This window comes from Acipenser ruthenus, chromosome 18 (assembly GCF_902713425.1).
Source record: "Acipenser ruthenus chromosome 18, fAciRut3.2 maternal haplotype, whole genome shotgun sequence".
Classification (NCBI taxonomy): Eukaryota; Metazoa; Chordata; class Actinopteri; order Acipenseriformes; family Acipenseridae; genus Acipenser; species Acipenser ruthenus.
Window position 1 is genome coordinate 31,172,383 of NC_081206.1, and position 21,753 is coordinate 31,194,135.

The 21,753-nt window shown below is 45.0% G+C and overlaps 1 protein-coding gene across 3 annotated transcripts in view; it reads right to left on the reverse strand.

The window, feature by feature from the left end:
- Positions 1-21,753, reverse strand: part of LOC117421958 (son of sevenless homolog 2-like) — a 31,899-nt gene that overhangs the window by 10,028 nt on the left and 118 nt on the right. Inside the window, exons 1-9 of one of the 3 annotated variants that reach the window (XM_058990546.1) lie at positions 20,602-21,173; positions 19,933-20,093; positions 6,990-7,115; positions 6,516-6,647; positions 6,079-6,243; positions 5,208-5,411; positions 4,449-4,592; positions 4,171-4,281; positions 470-568 (exon numbers count right to left, since the gene is read on the reverse strand). In XM_058990546.1, coding sequence (XP_058846529.1) covers positions 470-568; positions 4,171-4,281; positions 4,449-4,592; positions 5,208-5,411; positions 6,079-6,243; positions 6,516-6,647; positions 6,990-7,115; positions 19,933-20,016 — 1,065 coding nt within the window. In that variant the 5' untranslated portion in view covers positions 20,017-20,093; positions 20,602-21,173. Of the gene's footprint in view, positions 1-469; positions 569-4,170; positions 4,282-4,448; positions 4,593-5,207; positions 5,412-6,078; positions 6,244-6,515; positions 6,648-6,989; positions 7,116-19,932; positions 20,094-20,248; positions 21,174-21,753 lie in introns of those variants that run through there. The other 2 variants (XM_058990545.1, XM_058990547.1) reach the window with 2 other exon arrangements.

Below are 21,753 nucleotides of genomic sequence, written 5' to 3' on the forward strand. Positions count from 1 at the left end.
CCTCCCCAGAGAGAGACCTTTACTGGAAGCAAGGCGAGTAATTCTGCAGGTTTTCAGTGAAATAAAAGCTATTGAATAACAAGGTTTTCAGCTGTCAGGGTGACTGGTGCTGCTATGCGCCGACTTGCCTGCTGAGAAACACGGCACTCCCTCACGCCTCCAGCAACGTTAGGTTATTAAAGAAAAGTGCGGCCGGCACACAAGTTTCTTCGCCAGCATACTCTGAAGTAAGGCACTAGGCTGAAACAGTTTGCCTGCTTGACTTGATAGGGGTAAGCCACAATGTAAACACTGAGCGAGTATTTTACAGCACGGAGGAATCACCCTGGATTGCATCAACCACATGTGCTTTGCTAGTCTGGGATTACCTATGAAAAAAAAAATTGTGACTGATGCTATCAAGGTGGATTCCACAGTGCTGTAAAATGCTCTAAAAAGGCAGCTGTGCTCCCCCTCACCCCTGTGTTACCTGCAGCAGCTCGAAGTAGTGCAAACAGTGGTAGACTGGGACCATCATGAGCTGAGGGAGGACGTACTGGACCGCCTCCTTGAACCCCTCCGCGATCGACTGGAAGACAAGAACAGAGGTTCAGAGGCCAGAGCAGAACCAAGTTAATAACATCAATAATAAAACAGCAGTACTGCACTATTTATATTACACACAAGGCCCTGTGCTACAGTACATCAAGCTACTGAAAATGAAAAATCACAACTTTGCAACCCTTATCCCATGGGGGGAGCAGAGAAAACCAGTCCAGACTGTGTTACTGTAGCCAGCTCAATGACACCGCAGGGCAGGTATCTCTTACAGCCCTCTCCTCCAGACAGACCGAGGCAGCTAATCAATACCACGCTGCTGTGGCTGTGACTTCCAGGGAGTCTGCACAGAATGCACTCAGAACAGAACACAGAGATGCACAGAGAAACCAGTTTACTGCACTGATGGGAGAGAAGTGGGAATGTGAGAAGAACACAGAGACGCACAGAGAACCCAGTTTACTGCACTGATAGGAGAGAAGTGGGAATGTGCAAAAGGGCTAATGCACAACATGCTGATTCCAGGCAGGGCTAAAGCATCTGTTCTGGCTTCCTGTTTTTATTTTTGTAATAATTTATTATTATTAAATATTAGGCACATTTACTATTGCGCGTCTTTTCTTCATTACAATCTTGCGCTTTTTTTTCTTTCTGGGGGATTTAAACCGAGCTCCAGCGCTGCACCTTGGCAATCCTAACCAATTCAGTCCCCTGTGATGTGGGCTACCATGTACCATGGATTGGAATAGTCTCTGAACTTCAATACGTCTGCTAGCATTAATGTCTGCGAGGCAAAATGGTAGAGAATAAAGAAATTCAGGTCAAGCTGGGTAACGACGCAGGGTCTGCAGTCCAGAAGCTAACATGCAGCACACGTTTCTTTACACAGAGACACCCTCTGCAGAGAGTCCCAAAGCAACGTGGTCGGTTTTAACAAACACACACGGCGCCTCCTAGCCTCATCAGTCCCAGAGGAGTCATCGATTGACTCTGACCTCTAACCCTAAACCTGACCAAACAATCTAAACAAGCCGGTCGAAGCTCTCAGGGTTCAAGGAGGAATGTGAAGGACCCCCCAGCCCCCCAGCCTTCAGGACTGGCTCTCCAGAGAGAGGTTTCAGTACTTAGCCTCCATTCATAATTCATTGACACTGCCTTGTAAAACAGTCCGTGGTTATTCTGTAACCCGACACGTGGACGGTTCCTGGGTTCTTGTTAAGCCCTGGTTAAAGAGGAGAGAGAACGCACAGCAGCTGAGGTCCCTATGCAGCTCTGCTAAAGCTGCTGGAAAGAAAAATGGTCAGACTTGTTCATCCAGGGTTTCATCAGTAAATAAACCCTTCTGGGTTATGTTTTATTAGAGGATTTTACAGAACCGGGAATGCCTGCATCAAACCATTCCAAAAGAAGAATAAGGGGGTTATGTAACCCAGGCTGATTCCCTGGGTGCTGTAAAATGTTCCAAAAATCCAGCTGTGGCTTATTCCAGCAGGGTATAGGCGATCAAATCAACCACTCAGTTTCTTTTTTAGCACTACTGAATATCTTTTAAAGCTCTGAATTACTCAGTGACGGCATCTCAAGATTCACTTGATACAACATACCAAGACACTCAGGGAAACATTTGTCTAAACTGTTACCAAGTTTCACCACGACTTAGTTCAGGTTTTGTGACATTAACAGGTGTTTCATTTGATGCCTAATGCGATGGTTTGGGAATGGAGACGCGCATGTTTATTTCCAGGCGTTCTGCTTTTGAAAGATCCATCTCCTCATCTCTCTCTCGTCTGACACACCAGAGGGCTTGTGTTACTGGCTGCTTCTATTTTTAAAAAGCGATGTAATTTACCCACAATGCCAGACAGCGCAAAGTGCAGCGGCTGAGAGCAGGTCTCAGAGGGGACATTCATCTGTCAGCATGCAGAGAGAGAGAGAGAGAGAGAGAGAGAGAGGGGAGGGGGAGAAGAGAAGGGGGAGTCAGAGGAAAGCAGGCAGAGGGAACAGGAAAGAAAGAGAGGCAGAGAGAGGAGAGAGTAGATAGACAAAATGAAAGACGAAGAAAAAGAGGGAGAAAGAAAAAATGGAGACCTAGAAAAAGAGAAAGGAAGCAAAGAAATAGAGAAAGGAGGAAGGCAGGCAGAGGGGAGGCAAAGAATAAAAATGGAAAGAAAAAATAGCAAGGCGGTCTCTATTGTAAACACCGCTCTGATGCACGCTGTACAAACTGATAGCACACTACATTGATTTGTATACATTTCGTAGGTTTGTCCAGCCAGCATTGATTTACCACTAAAGATGTTTCTGCACATGTGAATAATTAATACAGAGAGACGCATATTAATAAGTAAATGGAAACAGATAGGAGATAGAGACTTGGGTATAAAAATAAATGGTATCTGGATGGTGCTTAAATGAATCTAGCAGGAGACCACTGCACTACACTGCACTACACTACACTACACTACACTACACTACTGTATTTGTATTTGCTTGCGATTGTAAGTCGCCCTGGATAAGGGCGTCTGCTAAGAAATAAATAATAATAATAATACACTGTAACACCTGTAAGCTTTACAGCCAGTTCACATAGAGAGCCAGGAGCATTCCTCCCCAGGTATTTTGCTCATGAAATTCAGACAGGTTCTCATTCAAAGCACAGACCCAAACAGCAGTTTCGTATTTGCAAACGGGTACTGCTGCCCTCGCTTAATGCAGTGATTATTGGCTATGCCAAATTCACAAAGAAGGAAGAAACGGTTGTAGTGTCCTGGAATGGACCAGGTGAAACTGCTATGAAACAGGGAGTCTGATTTCCATCCCTGCTATACACTGAGCAAGGTCGGGTTTAGCAACTTTCTTTCTAACTTATGTGTTAAAGAAATTGCTTGGTTTGCGTTGCCGATTCAAACACAGTTTTACAACCTGGTAAGGGCTCATTCCCATGAATCGACACCACATGCTTTACAATAGCTTGTATAAAGATGCACAGCCAATAGAAGGAAGGGCAGCTATGCAAGCGTGCATACTGTAGGGCAGCTATGCAAGCGTGCATACTGTAATGCAAGCGTACATACTGTAGGGCAGCTATGCAAGCGTGCAAACTGTAGGGCAGCTATGCAAGCGTGCATACTGTAGGGCAGCTATGCAAGCGTACATACTGTAGGGCAGCTATGCAAGCGTGCATACTGTAGGGCAGCTATGCAAGCGTGCATACTGTAGGGCAGCTATGCAAGCGTGCATACTGTAGGGCAGCTATGCAAGCGTGCATACTGTAATGCAAGCGTACATACTGTAGGGCAGCTATGCAAGCGTACATACTGTAGGGCAGCTATGCAAGCGTACATACTGTAGGGCAGCTATGCAAGCGTGCATACTGTAATGCAAGCGTACATACTGTAGGGCAGCTATGCAAGCGTACATACTGTAGGGTAGGTATTATTGCTGCTTTTTGCCTTAACAGCTATAAGTTCTAAAATCAGGGTCTGTGAAGCATCCCTGTACAGCACGGTTCTAAAATCAGGGTCTGTGAAGCAGCCCTGTACAGCACGGTTCTAAAATCAGGGTCTGTGAAGCAGCCCTGTACAGCACGGTTCTAAAATCAGGGTCTGGCACGCGAGAGGGAGCCGCTGTTACCTGGAAGTGAAGAGCCACTGCAGGCCTGGCCATCAGGCTGCTGAAATGCTCGTGGAACTGCCGGGAGAGGATGTCCTGGGACAGGGTTTCGTACGGATCAAACGCTTGCTCCTGCAGAGAGAGAAACGACACGCAGCGCAAACAGATTAAAACCCTGCAACTGAGACCGCACAGGAACCATTGGACTGTGAAGAACTTTTACCAAACGCTCTAGAACTCGTTTGTCTGTTCACGTTAACCGATATATCAATTAAAAAGAAAAGAGGTTGCTTCCTGACCTCCGCCAGGTCCTCGAAGCAGCTTCCGACGAGGGGGTGCGGGCTGCCCTCAGCCGTCATCTCCACCGCGTCCTCGATCAGCCCCAGCAGCTTCACCGTCAGCTCGTGGATGTCCAGGATGTTGCTGAAGATCACCTCGATATCCTATGGAGCAAAGGAACATTTTTTTTTTTTTTTTTTAAATCAATGGAAAATGCGTATCCTCAGGACTTTACCCTACACCAGGGGTGTCCAATCACGGTCCTGGTGGGTCGCTCCACTCCAGGTTTACCAGGTAAAATTATTTAATGAACTACTTCAGAGTCTGGATGGAGGTTTCATTGGTTCAATTAAATAATTTAGAACAGGGTTGGAACAAATAGCGGGAGTAAAAGTGCCACCCCACCCCTGACACCCTCTTGGCAGCCCCTTGCTGGAGCCCAGTCACTACCGAGTGCTGCTGTGTTTTTCTTCCTCAGGTTTCCAGCGGTTTTCTGCACAGCAGTGATCTGGAACATCCATCACTCTGCCCTAATGGAGGCCGTATTTCATTACGGGCTGTTAAAACTTCATTCTGCCCTTTGAAGATTTTCTTAGCTAACAGTCACCTGGCACGGCACCCCTGCCCTCTCATTTAAAATGCGAGGTCCCTTTTCACCACGTTTCTACTTATTAATGTTTCTTGCAGTTCTCTCTAGTCCTAACACCATATCACACCTCAGAGCATGCACACACAGGCAGCCTGGCCCCCGAAGAGGGCAGTGATCCTGGGGGACTCACAAGAGGTGTGAAGAGCCTGGTGTTGGAGAAGGCGTGGCGGAACACCTTGATGATGAGGTTGAGCTCGCGCAGGTACTGGCGCTCCTCGGCGATCTCCGCGCGCACCAGGTCATCGTAGGAGAGCTCCCCCGGGCAGGAGGGCTCGTCCATGCACTGAGACACCAGCCCCATGTCCTCGTCCTGGTCAAACATATCCATCAGCACCTGAGACAGACACACACAGAGACATGTAACGACACGGTTATTAATGGATCATTAAAAACAATATAGTTTGTTAATAAAGACGGAGTCTCAAATGCTCCCTCTTGGCGACCTGTTAGTTCACTGTAGCAATACATTTTAAAGTAATCTCTTTGGTAAACTGCTCATTAACTAGCAATCAATCAATCACACGTTGTGCAGAAAGAGGGCTGGCAAATAAAAATCATAGGGCAGCTCCCTTCCAGATCTCCAAGGCCTTTCTGATTCCGCTCCTGGTGTAGAAGTGTATTGGCAGCACTGTCAGCTCATTCACAGTAAACTCAAGACAAACCCCTCAGGCCTTGCTGGTGCTACGCTCTGTATAGTCCCTACTCAAAAATCACTTAATATAATATAGGGCAAGAGAATTTCTTACACTGTATAGACAGAATCTTTTCGGGTGCCATGTAAAAATCCTATTTGGACAATTCAAAGAGTGCCCGATGCAAAGGTGCGTCTGGGTTCCTGCTTTTAGTCATTTTAACAAGAACGGCTTTATTTTCCTTTTTACAAAAAACTTGGCGTAAATACCTCGATAAACGTGGGCACTGAACTGTACTGTAAGCATGGTAGTGCAGCCGTGTGCTGGAGCCACTCCCACCCATCTAGTCCTGCTCCTCCTCCTCCTCACCTTGTCGGCACACATGGACACCTTGATGTCTTGCTGGCTGATCTCGTAGTGCCGGATGTTGCCCACGTAGTTCCCAGCGAGCTTCAGGATGTCGGCGGAGATGTACTCCAGCACAGCCACAATGTACAGGGACACGTGGTAGTCGATTTTATAGCCGAGGACCTCCTGGGGGGAAAAAAGAAGGGTTGGTGAGATTGCTGTCAAGTTTCCCAACCGTTCAAACTTGTAACCTATTCAAAGCGTTCAGAAAACCCAGCGTTACTGAAGGAGCCTTACAACCAATGACTGACTGCAACACGGGGGCTAGATTCTCGAAGCTCTTTACTCCAGATGGTCGTTCTCGAAGGAAACAGTAACACCAAATAAAGTCTTGAAAGCAGTCTATTAAGCTTGCTGCCCAGCTTTCCCCTTCAGGAAGGGCAGATGCAGCCGGTTACCTTCAGCAGCGGGTGCATCTTGTCTGCAGGCAGCAGCAGGGGGTTCCTCCTCTTGCGCTTCTCGATGGCGGACTGCGCGTCGGCGATGGCCCACTTGTCAATGGGATGAGGGAACGTCTTCTGAACACGCTCCTGATAGGAACACACCACAAGGGTAACGTTACAAACCAACTCCTCATTTATTCTGTTTTCAGACAGATAAATGCACACATGACTGCAGTAAATTGAGTAAGTGACATTCGTTATGAAATGAATGCTCAACTACTGTTTCGGCTGATGACGGGACACTAAGGAATAGTTAGTGGCCACTTTAAAATGTTTTTTTATATATATAGCGGCTGTCCCCTTTTTTAATATTCGGCGCTTCCCCTAGTTTAAGGTCCTGGGGTTGAGAGCACTGGCTGAGTTCAGTGCATTCAGGGTTCTTAAGAGCGCCGCCCTGGCGTTGGCCCCACGCACTGCACGGTGCTGTACCTCGACGTCCTGGACTGTGCGCGGCTGTGCTACACAGAGCATGCTCAGGAGCTGCAGAATCAGCTCCTCGATGTACTGAAGGGCGTCCTCTTTGGCTGAGAGATTGGGATGAACCTGCAGCTGGACCTGTGGGGTGGGGAGAATTCATGAAACAATGTCGATCACCATGAGCATGCCTGCACATATGCATAAATAAAAAGCTGATTTTCACCCCACTCAAATGCTATCAGTTTCTACTGTGAGGCTGATCTGCAAGATCAACACAAAACAAAAGCCAAGAAAACAAAGACGCTATTGAGCCAGGCTGCCCCACGCGCACGCACACACACACACAGCTCTGGAGTGACCCTGCTGCAGCGATTAACCCTTTCCAGGCTAGAATAGGTACACTGAGCCATAAATAAATACCCCACCTCCTCCTTACTGTATGTACACACACTGCTAGAATAAACAGGGGTATAGTACAGCAGCTGTACAGTGGGCTGTCCAAAGCGAATCCATGCCCAGACAGGCCTCAGTGTTTTCAAGCACGGACATGCCCTAGCTAAAGGGAACCCGACCCTGTGTCTACTCCAACCCCAATACAGAGTGGCTCAGTATAGCAATTACAATGGAAACGGTGCAGGCACTGAACCAAGTGCCACTTGCTCTTGCCAGCCATTTATTTTTTCAATACACATGGATGTTAAGGACAGTATTCCATGTCTTCAAATATCATGCTACAGTGTGTGAACTCCCTTTGTGCTATTGGTTTTAGCTGGTTTCCCCATGTCCAGTTAACCACCCAACTCAAAAGGCTGCTTCTCCTTTGTCGCTAGTGTACATAGTGTACATAGTTTAAAGTCTTCTGGGAATTTAAGAGAAATCTGCTCTTCTCTTGGAAATACAATTCAGATCCGGAGGACCTTTTTAAAGTGTGACCGTCCTGTTACCTTGCATGCTCATGGCTGTACACTTAGACGTGAATATAAATCACAGCCCAGCTGCTGAAAGAGAACACGGGGAGCTTGGCAATATATTTGTCTGAAGCAGCTCTGGAATTAAAGCCGTCGAACGCAGCATGCAATTTATTACTATAGCAGGAGCATACTGGAATATAGAGCAGTGTGCTTTCCATATGATCGACCCCCACAATACACTATTAATAACGTTCCATCCACTCCCTGCTGTTAGAATAAGATGATCGGCTATCATAGTGCAGAACGTTAGCGGCCTCTGGAAGCTTATCAAATTAAAGCACATCGATCTGTTCTTAATTAGCTATATTAGTTTTCATCTGGGTTGGAATGGGCTCCTATACTTCTGTCTGTCAGGCACCTGATAGCCATTAGCGAGCTGACCGGGAGAGAGTAGTGGGACACAACACTGCTGGACAGCTGGGGTCAATGCCGTGGAGAGGCTGCCGTCTCCATTGGGGTCCTACAGTTACTGTATGCTGAGGAATAAGACCCAAAGCACTGGGAATTACCAGCAATTAGAGGCCAGTCTGGTTAGTAATCCCATATTGCAGCAATTCCCCACAGTGGAACGGCGTATAATGCGTGTCATTTATTTATATTCCTTCGTTTTTAGTGCCATGCCGAGAGCACTCATTTACCAGAGATGCGTTTCCAGCGCCCCAAACAAACCCTGTTCTCGTTCTCTTCGAGCTCTTTGCTGCTCCCCCCTCCCGCTGCTGCTGCAGGTTCATTCAGGTCTCGTCGAGTGCGTTTAGTAAAGCGTTCTCGGGGAAGGTTGAGTGAGCACACAGCACAGCTCAAAAAAAACAGATCACATTAACAACCCACAATGCTAGAATAAGGTGCTGTAATGCATTTGCTGGGGCCGACACACTGAAATCAAATTGACACTGATCCATCAGTTTTCAATTCCCAGCTCATGTTGCTAAATAAGTACCGTTCGTTACATGCTGCCCGACTCTGCGTTGCATGAGAACACATCCAGTGGAAATGCAGCTTAGTGAGGGATATTGTATTGGATGTGGATCTCTAATCAAGCTGAGAGTGTATTTCTCATGCACTCTTTGCTGTGTCAGGGTCTGTCATACAGTACAAAGACTGCAAGAGAAAGGTCGCTCTCAACTTGATTACAGGCAGACACCGAACACTTAGAAAGATTATACTGCAAGTCATTCAATCTAAATAAAATTTTTTAAAAAACACAGGACGAAACGCTGATACCGAAGTACGAAATCTGTTTACACAGAACCCGTTGTGGTTTAAACATTCAGAATGCTTTGTCGTTGACATTCTGAGTACGAGATCGACACTCAGTGTAATTCTAAGTGTAGTTGTGTTGCTAACAGGTTCCAATGGGGACATGGCTTATAATTTACGTACTGTATGATTGTGCCAGCTTTAAATGCAAAAGGCAATTTAAATGCTCCTCTGCCCCCATAAAGATGAAGTCCCATTTTGTCTTGAACTTTGAACTTCTTCCTTTCTTGATGCAGAATCCCCAGCGCTCTGTCCTAGCTGTGCTTCTTTACTAGATTGATTAATGGAGCACAGTGAAGTCAGGCTTTCCTCATTTCAGAGGCTCAGTGCAGCGGAGAGAGAGAGAGATGGGGGCTCAGGTTTCAGGTAATTCGTTCACTTGGGAGGGGGAGGAGCCCTTTCCCCTCGCTAGGATGCATCGCTTGACATTTCATAACAGTGCGTCATCGTGCCATTAGGACTAATAACCCAGGAAGGGGGGGAATTAGGAAGATCACACAGATATGAAATCTGCTCCCACGCTCTGAACAATAGAGAGGAATCTCTGAAAACATACTCCAGAAGGGTGTTGACAGCTTGCTTACTTTTAACAAGGTACAGTGGTAGGCAGACAACAAATCCGTTGTCTGCCTACCTGGGGCCCAGGTCTTTGTTCCTCGATTATTAAACTGAACCAATTCAACTCCTGTCTAGGTTGATCAACCCACACACCCTGTCACAATCCAACTTGACTGCGTTAACCACTTTTAAAAAGGGAATTCCTGGGATAACCAGGGATAGGTGGCTGGCGCAATACAGGGCAATTCTCTCGGTGCTGTAAAATGCTTAAAAAAAAATTCCAGCTGTGGTTTATCCTGGCAGGGAATAAGTTGATCAAATCAACCCCTAAGGGCTTGAGGACGTGGACAGTTTAAGCTGAATGCCTCGTCTCCACTGTCTTTCCCTTGGTATAGCTGAGCTGGACGGTCTGGGCGAGGTTTAGCTGAAGGACATTTCCACAGACGCTCAGCTACACCTCACACAGCTTAGTATCTCATACCCAACGGGGCCGTGCTGCACTGTGCGGGGTCATTGAAAGGCATGGGCTAAACGGACAGACTGAGCAATGGCGGCTGTGTTCACAACAAACCCGACCAAGTTGTTGCTTCGCGAGACGCAGAAGAAATGAAAGCTTCTCTTCAATCTGTGGGCGGAAAACCACATTCAAGAGCAGATGTCAGGCACAGCGAGAAACTCAAGTCTGACAATCGAGGAAAATTCTGCGGCAGCTGGGGATCGATCACACTGCTATTCAGTGTCAAGATAAAAAAAAAAAAAAACTGAAAACTGAATACAAGAAGATTAAAGATAATAACAACGTGACATTTACTGCTGCTTAATCTTATGCGAAAAAATGTGGTACAGCACTGCACAAGCATCAGCAGCTGCACCCAAATCCCTGTAGTGCAAATACAGTGATACACTAACCACTGATAGTGTACCATTCCAAATGAACAATCATCTGCTTGGGTTTGTGTGGATTGCTGCTCTCCACAGAGTCTAAACAAAATCAAATCAGTGAACACAAATCCAAGCAGCTACTTCTTCCCTCGTTTCACCTGAAATGGTCATTTAGCCCGACCAATGACCCTCACCTGACTGTCAGCCCCAGATTTCTGTGGAGAGCACAATCTGCAGGATCGCTTCGTGCAGCGCTGTTAAATATTTTACCAATAAAAGTCATCCCCCGCAGTACACTGCGATTGAACGTTTTACTACACGCTACAGTGCAGCATCAGTTTGGCTGAGATCTACAAAACATGTAAAAAGACGAAACCCAATACACCGCCTACTTCAACACTTAGTCAACTCAGCTGCAATAGCACACTGTTAGAATCTACAGTTATTATTAACAGCAGTACATCATAGTGACTCTGTGTTGCTATGGCACAGAATTCGTCATGTGCCACAGAGCTGAAAATAGAAGACATTCCATCGGTTCATAAAGAACATATTTAATAAAAACGCATTGCAAGGGATAAACCAAGAAAAGGTTGATCTAGTTATACATCATCATCTCACTACGGCTTGGCTTTTCCTGCGGAAAAAATTAAATAACTGCTGCCAGTAGATCAGTAGGAATTGACAAGACTAAACTTCCCTGCCAATTATTTTTAAAAACGTTTTAAAATGTATTTATTTATTGATTCAGGCACTCACTATCACACCGTAAAGCTGGATACTATTGCTAAATATATAAAGTCTTTTTTTTGTTCGTACATGGGACATGGATAATAAATGAAAGCGATACAGAGTAGTATATCTGATCATGTTGAAATGCAACGTCCACTTGATGCATTGCTCTGTAATCACCGAGTGGGTCTGCTCGTGACGAGACACCCTACCCCCCCCGAAACCGTCCCATGACCCACCAGGGGGTCCCGACCCCTAGTTTGAGAAACACTCAATGTGGTTGACCCTTGTTCTTGTGCTTCAAGAAGTATCTGTTCATACTGCTGTGTGTGCGCGCAACACACCTCAGTTTTTGTGAAGCTCTGACACCCGTCGTTATATTAGCGGAGTGCAAAACAAATGACGTAAGATCACTGAGAATAGACATACACTTTTTAAAAAAGAAAAAAGATGCGGAGTGCTGTAGATCAAAGGCAGTCCGAGACAAACAGGATGGTTCGCCCCCACTAGAGCGTGTGTAACTATATACCTGTCAGTATAATGAACCTCACGAGCACCCATTAACCCTTAGGGAGGCAAGAACAGACAAGTTTATAACTCAGGGGGCCAATTTACCAAAGCAAGCTTTTTATTTTTAAATTTTTTTTTGTACACTGAACACATCGTAACATCCTATTAAAAAAAGGATCATGAATCATTTCTATAAAGCTTAATTTGGAGCAGGACGAGCAGCCTTATTACTACTGTGTTATAAAAGTTTGAGGATTTGAGCCCGCTGATCGTCCCAGCTCCTGGAAGAGAGCAGTTTTTGGGTGTGGAGTACCTCCCTCTGCTCTGTGTCTCTGTGAAGCGACCTAGAGCAGGGGTGTCCAATCACAGTCTCGTGGGGGCCATTCCATTCCAGGTACAGCAGGTAGAATTATACAATTAACTACTTCAGGGTCTGGATGGAGGTTTATTTGGTTCAATTAAACAATTTAGAACAGGGTTGGAAGAAAGACAAGGGCTGGAAGGACCAAGTTTGGCCAGCCCTGATCTAGAAGCAATCATTGTCACTCGATTTGCTAAGCACTCTCGTTCACACACACACACTGGAACCGCAGACTTCCGAGTGTCTGCGGCTCAAGTGAGATCCTTTTAAAGCTTGCAATAACACGACGTAGTAAATAATGCTCCCTCAAATTAGATCTAGATGCAAAAGGACACCTGGTGCCTTTGGAAGAACGTGGTTTTAAAATGGCTGAGAATTTCAGGATCGTGGTGCATCAAAATGCTCAATAAATGAATGTAGCATAAATTTAGGATACAGGTAATGTACTGTTTTATTAATGTGGGCAGTGTCTTTTCTATTTCATTTCATAAAATATTACAAAAAAAAAAAAAAAAAACCTTCATGCACACACGATCATACAAATATTGCAGATGAAAGCTGACCTGCCTTTGTTAATGGCAACCAGGATTTGAGCTGCGGTCTGTACACATGGGCTGCCATGTGCTGAAGAAGCATCCTAGGAATCAACGTGCTCAAAGGCCTGCTGCTGATTCTGCCTGGCATGGTTTGCATTACAGCTGTGAATCACATCCTGTTTGTACCCCGGCCGGTGCGTGCAGTGAAAGGGCTTGAGAGAGCCTGAAGAGTCCCGAATGCATTCCACACACACACACACACACACACACACACACAGACACACACACAGACAGACACACCTGGCTCCTATCAGACCATGTGCAGATTATATTAAGAGCTCTGCATGACTTCCTCTTTCAATTGTGAACTGTAACCACTATGACTATCATCATCATCCTCATCACACAGGATTACATTGTACTGGGTTTTACTTTTTGTAATTTGTACAATGGCAGCATATTTGAAAACCACCACCCAATAGGTACCAAGCATCTTCATATGCTGTGTATATGTTTATAAACTGAACAAAGGGACTTCACAGGCACGTTAAACTGAAGGTTTGTGCCAAGTTGTTCAAAGCGCTTTTTAAAGTTGGTTGCCAAGATTAAAATCGTTACTGCAAAACGTCCGGCCACAGAACAGGGTTTGTTGTAAAATACTGTATGAAGCCATCTAGTAAAAGGCAGGGTTTATTCCTCAGCAATCAAATTCGTAAAATAACTAAACAAAACCAAAAGCAGATTTTCTTATAATGTGGGAAACAATGTAGCAGAGAGCTAATTACAAAAAGGCTTTGAATGCAGACAAGCGACTTCAGCTTTACACAGCGTGATTCATTAGACTGGATTTCCCCCAGTGCAAAAAAAAAGTCACATTTTATACATACTTGGCCATATTTCCAAAGCATTTCCTCCATTCTTTAAATAACTAATACATTTTTTGAAGAGAAAGAAAAAATGTCAACGTTACACGACAAGAAACAAACTGTTTGGTGCTAGTTTTGCAAACATGTAATAGAACAGGCTTTTTACCTCTTCCAAAAAAATAAATACATACATGCTTTAGAAAACGTGGCCCATTGTCCTTAACTGCATTAAAGTTGGCACCCTGGCTTTGCAAGTGTGTGAACAACTAATGTCAACATCTATCTCATTTTGGCAATGCTTATTCAGCTAAATAACACTGTCACAGTTTAACACCGAGCTAACAGAGTGATTGACATCTGAACTCTCCATTGTGATTCATGCGGAACCACACGCCCCTTCAGTGCTTCCTGGTTGATGACAGCGCGTTCTGCCAACTGCTTTACAAATGAATTGCTGCCGAGTATAGAGGCACACTGTAGCCGTTCCTGGAGCATACTACTCAGAGTAGCCTGAAAACTTCCTGTTTCTGCAACTTCCTAGAGCTACAGTAGCGAGTAAAAACGTGGCTCAATATCTGGGGGAAAAAAGTCAAATGATATCGACGCTGCTGCCTTTGGATGACTTCATTAAACAACACGGGTATTAAAAGATCTCAGGAGACCGTGCTTAGCTTTGGTGCTCTTAAGATATGAACGGCCGTGTTTTCAAAGCGCTTCCTCCTTTCTTTAATTATAAAAAGATCAGACGACATTCAGGAAAACTGAATAGACCACACTGCCCCCCCAGCTGAGCCGGTGGAGCAGCTTCCACAGTCCATATTCCTGTCCGTCACTTGTAGATAGTATTCAGAGCTGAGCAAAGTTCTGAGCAGCTGTAATGAAGAGGGCAAGAGTAATAACTACATCTGAATGACAGGAATTACACGGCATCCAGGAGTGTAGCCAGTGCTCTACAGCAGAGCCTCAGCTCTTAAAGGGAGTGAAGGGAACCCAGCAAGAAGCAACAGGGCACTAAACTAACCTGGCTGCTTCTAAATCGCTATAGTTTCTAAAAATAAGTTTCTGCTAGAGGAATAAATTCAAAATTGAATGCTAGTACAGCTCTGCGGCTGAGCTTCAGAAAAGGAGTCAGAATTCTATTTATTTATTTATTTATTTTTAAGTTTGATCGTTTTTTATTTCTTTTTCACAAAGGTGCCTCTGTTATGGCCGGTTACCTATAAAAGTTTGCATTGTAGTACGATATGATTCCCATCGAAGGAGTCATGGTAACTTGCAGCACAACCTCTAACATCTCTCCAGGATGAACACAGAAAAAAAACAAGCGATCACGATCCAACCCCACGCTCTCACATTTACCTCTCAAGAGACTGCGGGTCGGGATGAATAAGCTGGATGTGAATAAAGGATAGAGTCTCCTTGTTTTTTTTAACACCTCATAATCACTTGCTGCACTGCACTCATTTGTCACTGCTGTTCCTCTTTTGTAGGCTTGGAACAGATTCCGTGAAACTGAATCGTCTTTTTTTTATTTTTATGGAAACCTAGCTATAACACAGTGCTGTAATTAAACCGCTGTTGCATCCTGTTTAATTAGGACAGGGTTGGAACAAAAAAGCTGACTCTGTTTCGATCTTATTTCTATCTCTGTATAAAACTTCGGCCCTGTTTCCGGAGAAGACAAGCAAACAATCCCAGGTAAACAGACCAAGTCCTTTGTGTTTTTTATTTATTAATTAAGATCCCATTTCTTAGCTCACAGCAATCAGAACGGCTCAGACTCGGAGTGTATTTTGTGCCGTTACAGAGATCAGTTTCCCGCTGCAAAATCCAATAACAATACACGTTTTAGAAATACTTCGTAGAGACTCTGGCAGAAGTCAGGACCAAGCAGAGGTCGTCAGAACTTCAAGGTCACGGTTTCATTTTGGGATGCCGTGGTTAATAAAATACATTCCTAGGTTTAAAGGTTAATGAAGCTGGACCCTGTGCAATGCTGGAGTTCGGTTCTGTTTATGCACTGGGCAGGGCAGAACCAGTCAAGCACCCACTGAACTAACTGCAGACCTGACCTCATTTCCAGCTGATCGGAGAAACAGGCTGCCCTTGCTGCCCAATGAATACAAATCAACAGAGTTTTTTATTGCAAAGCTGCAATCAAGTTTCTAAAACAAGAAAAAGAAAAACACACACACAGTAAGAGCTGCAGTGCCGCTCTCCTGCACGTACCATAAACAGTCTTTAAAGAAGAATGCCTACAACTTCCCTGGGCTCGGGTCCCAAAAACAAAGAGGGTTTGGCAGCAAAACAATAACGTCTGGAATCGAGGAGAGTGGAATAAAAGGTAAGAGAGAGAACAAGCCCACAGAGCGGGACCTCTCTTCCACACGGCACGACGAACAGGTAAGAAAGCAGCACCAGTACAGTGTGGGGTTTCTGGAGACGGCAGGAAATCAAGCTTGAGGGCTCTCGAGGGCTCTCGCTCTCTCTCTCTCTCTCTCTCTCTCTCTCTCTCTCTCTCTCTCTCTCTCTCTCTCTCTCATTATTTATTTATTTATTTTCTCTTTTCCTCCCTGTGTGAGGAGCCTCAGTGTCACTCCCTGTCCCTCAGGCTGTGGCAGGCGCTTGTGTCCTGGGCTGCCACTTCTATACAGCTTGTCTGCTCACCGAGGAGGATGGGGAGTTTTTCTGGGTCTGGCAAGTCTGAGAAGTCTATGCAGAGATTTTGTATTTTTGGGAAGAAGGCTTCCCTTATTTTCTTATATTTTGTGCACTGCAGTAAAAAGTGTATCTCTGTCTCGACCTGATTGAGCTGACAGTGATCACACAGCCGGTCCTCTTTGGGCAGCCATGTCTGCCGGTGTCGGCCCTTCTCGATGGCCAGGCTGTGCTCACTGAGCCTGTACACTCTCTCTCTCTCTCTCTAGATCAAGACAGGTACTACCACTTTAATCTGTATTCAAATGACTCGCTTGCGCTATCACTTTCAGCAGCGGAAGGTTATAAGGTGTTTAATGAAGTCATTGCTCAGGATGACAGACTGATAGTGGTCACTTATGCTCACTGAATGTTTGTTTAAACCTTCAGACCTGCACCCTGGGTTTCAGAGCTGCCCTTGCTTTGCAGTATACTGGAGTGACCTGCTACAGTAGGTGCTAGGAAATCAGAGCACCCTGCCAGCCCCTGCTAAATCTGCCTCACTACAAAATAAAGTTGACTGACTTTTGCTTTCTTTTCAGTGGGGATACTGTTAGAAATGACCCAGTAAACCTTCCTGCCGGATTCCCAGTGATCCCGAAGGTTTCAGACCCGTACATAGCAGGCAGATCTACAACAGTGTGGGCGGTTAGTGGAAAGTACAGCCCCTTTCTTTCACTGTGCTCCCAATCTCTGATTTTACATTCATCTTCTTTATTTCCACCACATGAAAAAGAATTGGCACATCTGTTCTGTACCACACCAATTGCAAAAAAGGGAGGAGCACAGTTCAGCGTATACAGTATAGAGCACACACATGTTTAGAAGAGATTCCTGAAACGCTGCATCAGGGTATGTCACTGCAATGAACTGAAGCTCCTGCAATGAACTGAAGCTCCTGCAATGAACTGAAGCTCCTGCAATGAACTGAAGCTCCTGCAATGAACTGAAGCTCCTGCAATGAACTGAAGCTCCTGCAATGAACTGAAGCTCCTGCAATGAACTGAAGCTCCTGCAATGAACTGAAGCTCCTGCAATGAACTGAAGCTCCTGCAATGAACTGAAGCTCCTGCAATGAACTGAAGCTCCTGCAATGAACTGAAGCTCCTGCAATGAACTGAAGCTCCTGCAATGAACTGAAGCTCCTGCAATGAACTGAAGCTCCTGCAATGAACTGAAGCTCCTGCAATGAACTGAAGCTCCTGCAATGAACTGAAGCTCCTGCAATGAACTGAAGCTCCTGCAATGAACTGAAGCTCCTGCAATGAACTGAAGCTCCTGCAATGAACTGAAGCTCCTGCAATGAACTGAAGCTCCTGCAATGAACTGAAGCTCCTGCAATGAACTGAAGCTCCTGCAATGAACTGAAGCTCCTGCAATGAACTGAAGCTCCTGCAATGAACTGAAGCTCCTGCAATGAACTGAAGCTCCTGCAATGAACTGAAGCTCCTGCAATGAACTGAAGCTCCTGCAATGAACTGAAGCTCCTGCAATGAACTGAAGCTCCTGCAATGAACTGAAGCTCCTGCAATGAACTGAAGCTCCTGCAATGAACTGAAGCTCCTGCAATGACTTTTTATGAGACTTTTTTTCTTCTTTAGGTCTGTAAACACAGGAAATCAAGCTCCACTGAATATTTACAATGCACTCATCAAAAGGAACATTTATTTATTTATTTAAACGCATTTTGGACTGAAGCAGCAATTCACACTTAAATACCAGCTGGTATTTATTATATTTATTTAACTTGGTTTTTTTTTTTTTTCGGTTGTTATTCTAATCCTACTGCTTGTAACTATTTAGATTGTGAAACATCAGACAACTGCTGAAGCAGCAAACTCTGTTTGCTTTTTGTAGTTGTTGCTTACAGGGTTCAGGGATGGCAACAAGACTCCAATTGCACTCCAGCTTCTGCTATGGGCTTGATCAGCCGCACTGTGCAGGTAACAAACTCAGGGGCGTCTTACTAAACTCATAGCAAAACCAGGAATGGATCACACTGCTATGCAACGGGAGTCGTATTTCCATCCCTGGGGAGAGCTGCAGCCCGCTGGATTTCACAGCATCAGGGAATTCCCCTGGATTGCATCAGCAGCTCATTTTCAGGGGTAAACACGGAGGCTGGTGATGAAATCCAGAGCTGCGAACACACTGAAATGAACAGGTAGCAGATCCCCAGATCTCCTCACATCATGAATACGTCCCGTCCCAACCTGTAGTGTTGTTATCAGGGGTTGTTCACTGCAGCTATAGGGAAGGGTACGGCTTCCTTTACCAGTGTTTGACTGCTCAGGATCTATTAAAAAGCTGATCTGTTGCAGCTGTGCAGGTAAGGCTCCATTGTTACACCCCTCCGAAGGCAGGTGGCAGCTTCCACTGTACAGTTCATGACAGGCCTCTGACGTCACAGGCACACAAACCCAGCTCTGGTCGACTTGCTATCGAAGTCGCAGCAACAGTTGGCTGCCTTTGAAACCGTTTGCAGGAATGTTCAGATTTGCAAGTCAAGCTGCACTCCTCAGGGCTAGGAATGGTACAGTTCAGTCACGGCATTATTTGAATAGATGTGTGCACGTTGCTAATGTACTAGACCTGGTTTTCGCATCATTAAAATAGATATTAAAAGTGAACTTGCACGGTGTACTATACATTTCAATAGAAGAATTTCACATTTCACTGTATGCATGAAGTCAAATGGGTGTTGCTGGTGATGTCTTCAATTATTGTATATACAACTGTGCACATTCTGTGGTGGCAGAAATAGCACATATCTCATATATTACACACAGAACTCAAGATCCACAGCAACATACTAAGAGTTTACATTCTATTCATGTCGAGATCAGTAAGCACATAGTGTACTTCTTGATCTCGACATGAATAAATAAAATATAAACTTAACAGATTGCTGCGGATGCTGATTTTCGAATGGGAGTTGCAGTCCAGTTTTCTGCAATCGTGGATTTCTACGGGAGGATTTCAGTGCAGTATACATTTTAAGCAGGGATAACCGATCCTCGCTGACGCTGTGAAACATGTTAAAGTCTTACCTCTACCTTAATAAATTCCTGGTAAACTGTAACTTTCTTCAAAGCCGTTGGGAGCTGAACAGACTGTTGAGACAGTAGACAGTGACGTAGCCGAACTGAATATACACTGACATCATCATCATCATCATCATCATAACCCATTAGTCCTGACAGTGTCTGCACAACCCATATACACACTGTATGTATATATATATATATATATATATATATATATATAAATCCATACCCAGCGCAGCCCCAGCCACAAATAAAACTGATGCACATACATTCACCAAAAACAGCAACACTACTCTTCAATAAGACAAAGGCGCTGCCGTCCGTAATAACATTGACAACAGACAAGCCTGCTCTTGTTATTTTTCTATTCGTGTTTTTACTTTTTCGTATACTGTTGCAAGGTAGCTAGTTAGCCTTTTTATTACTGTTATTTATTTATTTATTTTATTTGCAGAAATGATTGAAGGACGACCCTTAACTGACATGCGAGTCGGCATTGCCGTTGCGTTGTGGTTTAATTGCAGTAATCAATCCTTACCTTTCGGAGAGCTGGCACGAAAAGGCCTCTCCATTTGTGGCTGTTTTCTTCCCCGGAGAAGTCGTAGATTTGCTGCGGCTGCATGGCTGCTGGTCTAGCGGCTCGTCGCGTTCCCGTCGCCGGACTGTCCGCATCGGCCCCGGCGCTCGTCTCCTCCGCGGCTGGGTCAATCAATCCCGAGATAAAAACAAATAAAATAAAAAGACGTACCGCCAGACGAAACCAGAAAAAAAAACAAAAAAACTAAAAAAACACAATTCAACCGAACAAAATAATGTTGTTGTTTTTAATAATTTATAAATAAAAAAACAGTTACTTTGTAATAGTAAGCGTAGACCCCTCAAGGTTCAATAAAAAAATATATATAATCCGTATAGAAAAATCAGGCTGCGCGCAAGGACAGCGACTCCCTTCTTTAAAATAATATCAAGAGACAGAAAAACAAAGTTGTGAGGTTGTTTGTTTGTTTTTTGGTTGTTTGTTTGTTTTTGCGGTTTAATTTGCTGCGATATCCGCAGTTCTTGTTAATGTTAATGACGATGGCTTGGTTTCCTTCTTCCTCGCCGCACAGTCAACGCTGCGGCTGCATACCGTAGATTCATGAAACCATATAATTCACATTCAGAGTACAAGAGGGCGCAGGCTGCACCGCTGGATGCCAGCCCTTACCTCCCGAAAAAAACACTCCTCGATCAGCGAGACAACGCGCTGCCGGCCGCTGGAGGCTCTTCCTTTACTTTGCAAAGACACCAGACACGACTGGGACCAGTCGTACCGCGACCAGCAAGCATAGTCCGGGCACTGGGGTCTCAAGCAGCCGCACACAATAAAAACAGTATTTCGATTATATTGTGTGATTGAATTGGTGGTGCCGCGGAATATCCTGCAATCAATCGATTTCAATTGCAATTGCAAGAAGCAAGTGTGGATTCCATAGCTGCTGCTTCTTAATGGATCTCTGTGGCAAGCTGTGCAGATAAAACAGATATACTGTGAGTCTGCAAACTAGACGCCGATCTCAGTCAAACAGAATCATTCAGTTACGGTGTTGCTGTTGTTGTTATTATTGTTATTATTATTCTACTGTAACACAACAAGCACCACTTCCTGTCTGGCGCCCCGTATCCATCTGTGAAGAAATCCCAGTTGCTCACTTGCTTGCTTCGTGAGCCTTGCGTGCGTGTGTGCGTCACAGCAGCAGCGTGCTCGAGGGAGGAGGGAGGAAGGGAGGAGGGAGGAGGGAGGAAGGGAGGAGGGAGGAGGGAATGGGATTACTATCGCGTGTCAGTCCAGGGGGGTCATGCATACCCCCTCCCCTCCCGGTCTCAGCCTTTACCTGCGCATACCCCCAGAGGATTAGGCTGGCTTGGGTGGGAATCGGATTTAAGGTTATGGGACAAGTTTTCAAAACGTTTCGTTTCCTCCATTCTTTAATAAACTCCAGTTTATTTCAAAGGAGAAAAAAAAAAAAAATGTCATGTGACAAAAATTGTAAAGCAAACACCTTGCAATGCATGCTGACCGAGGCGATGTTATCTTTGTAGGAGGCGAGACGGATGAGGTCTGGTCAGAGATAAAACAAATCCAATTGCTCACGTTTGCTTCCCGTGCTATAATTTAGTAAGCAAACAAAATCAGCCGCCTTCAGAAAGGCAATGCCCCCGAGGTCCGGTTTCATGAACGCATCGTTAAACATTGGGGATAGGAGGCGTCCGCAGCCTGCTGCATGAAACGCGATCAGTTTAACGGTCAAGGTCAATTCCGGGTCATTTGAGTTCAAGTTCAAATCAACACGCTTCACCAACCCCGAGTTCATACAAT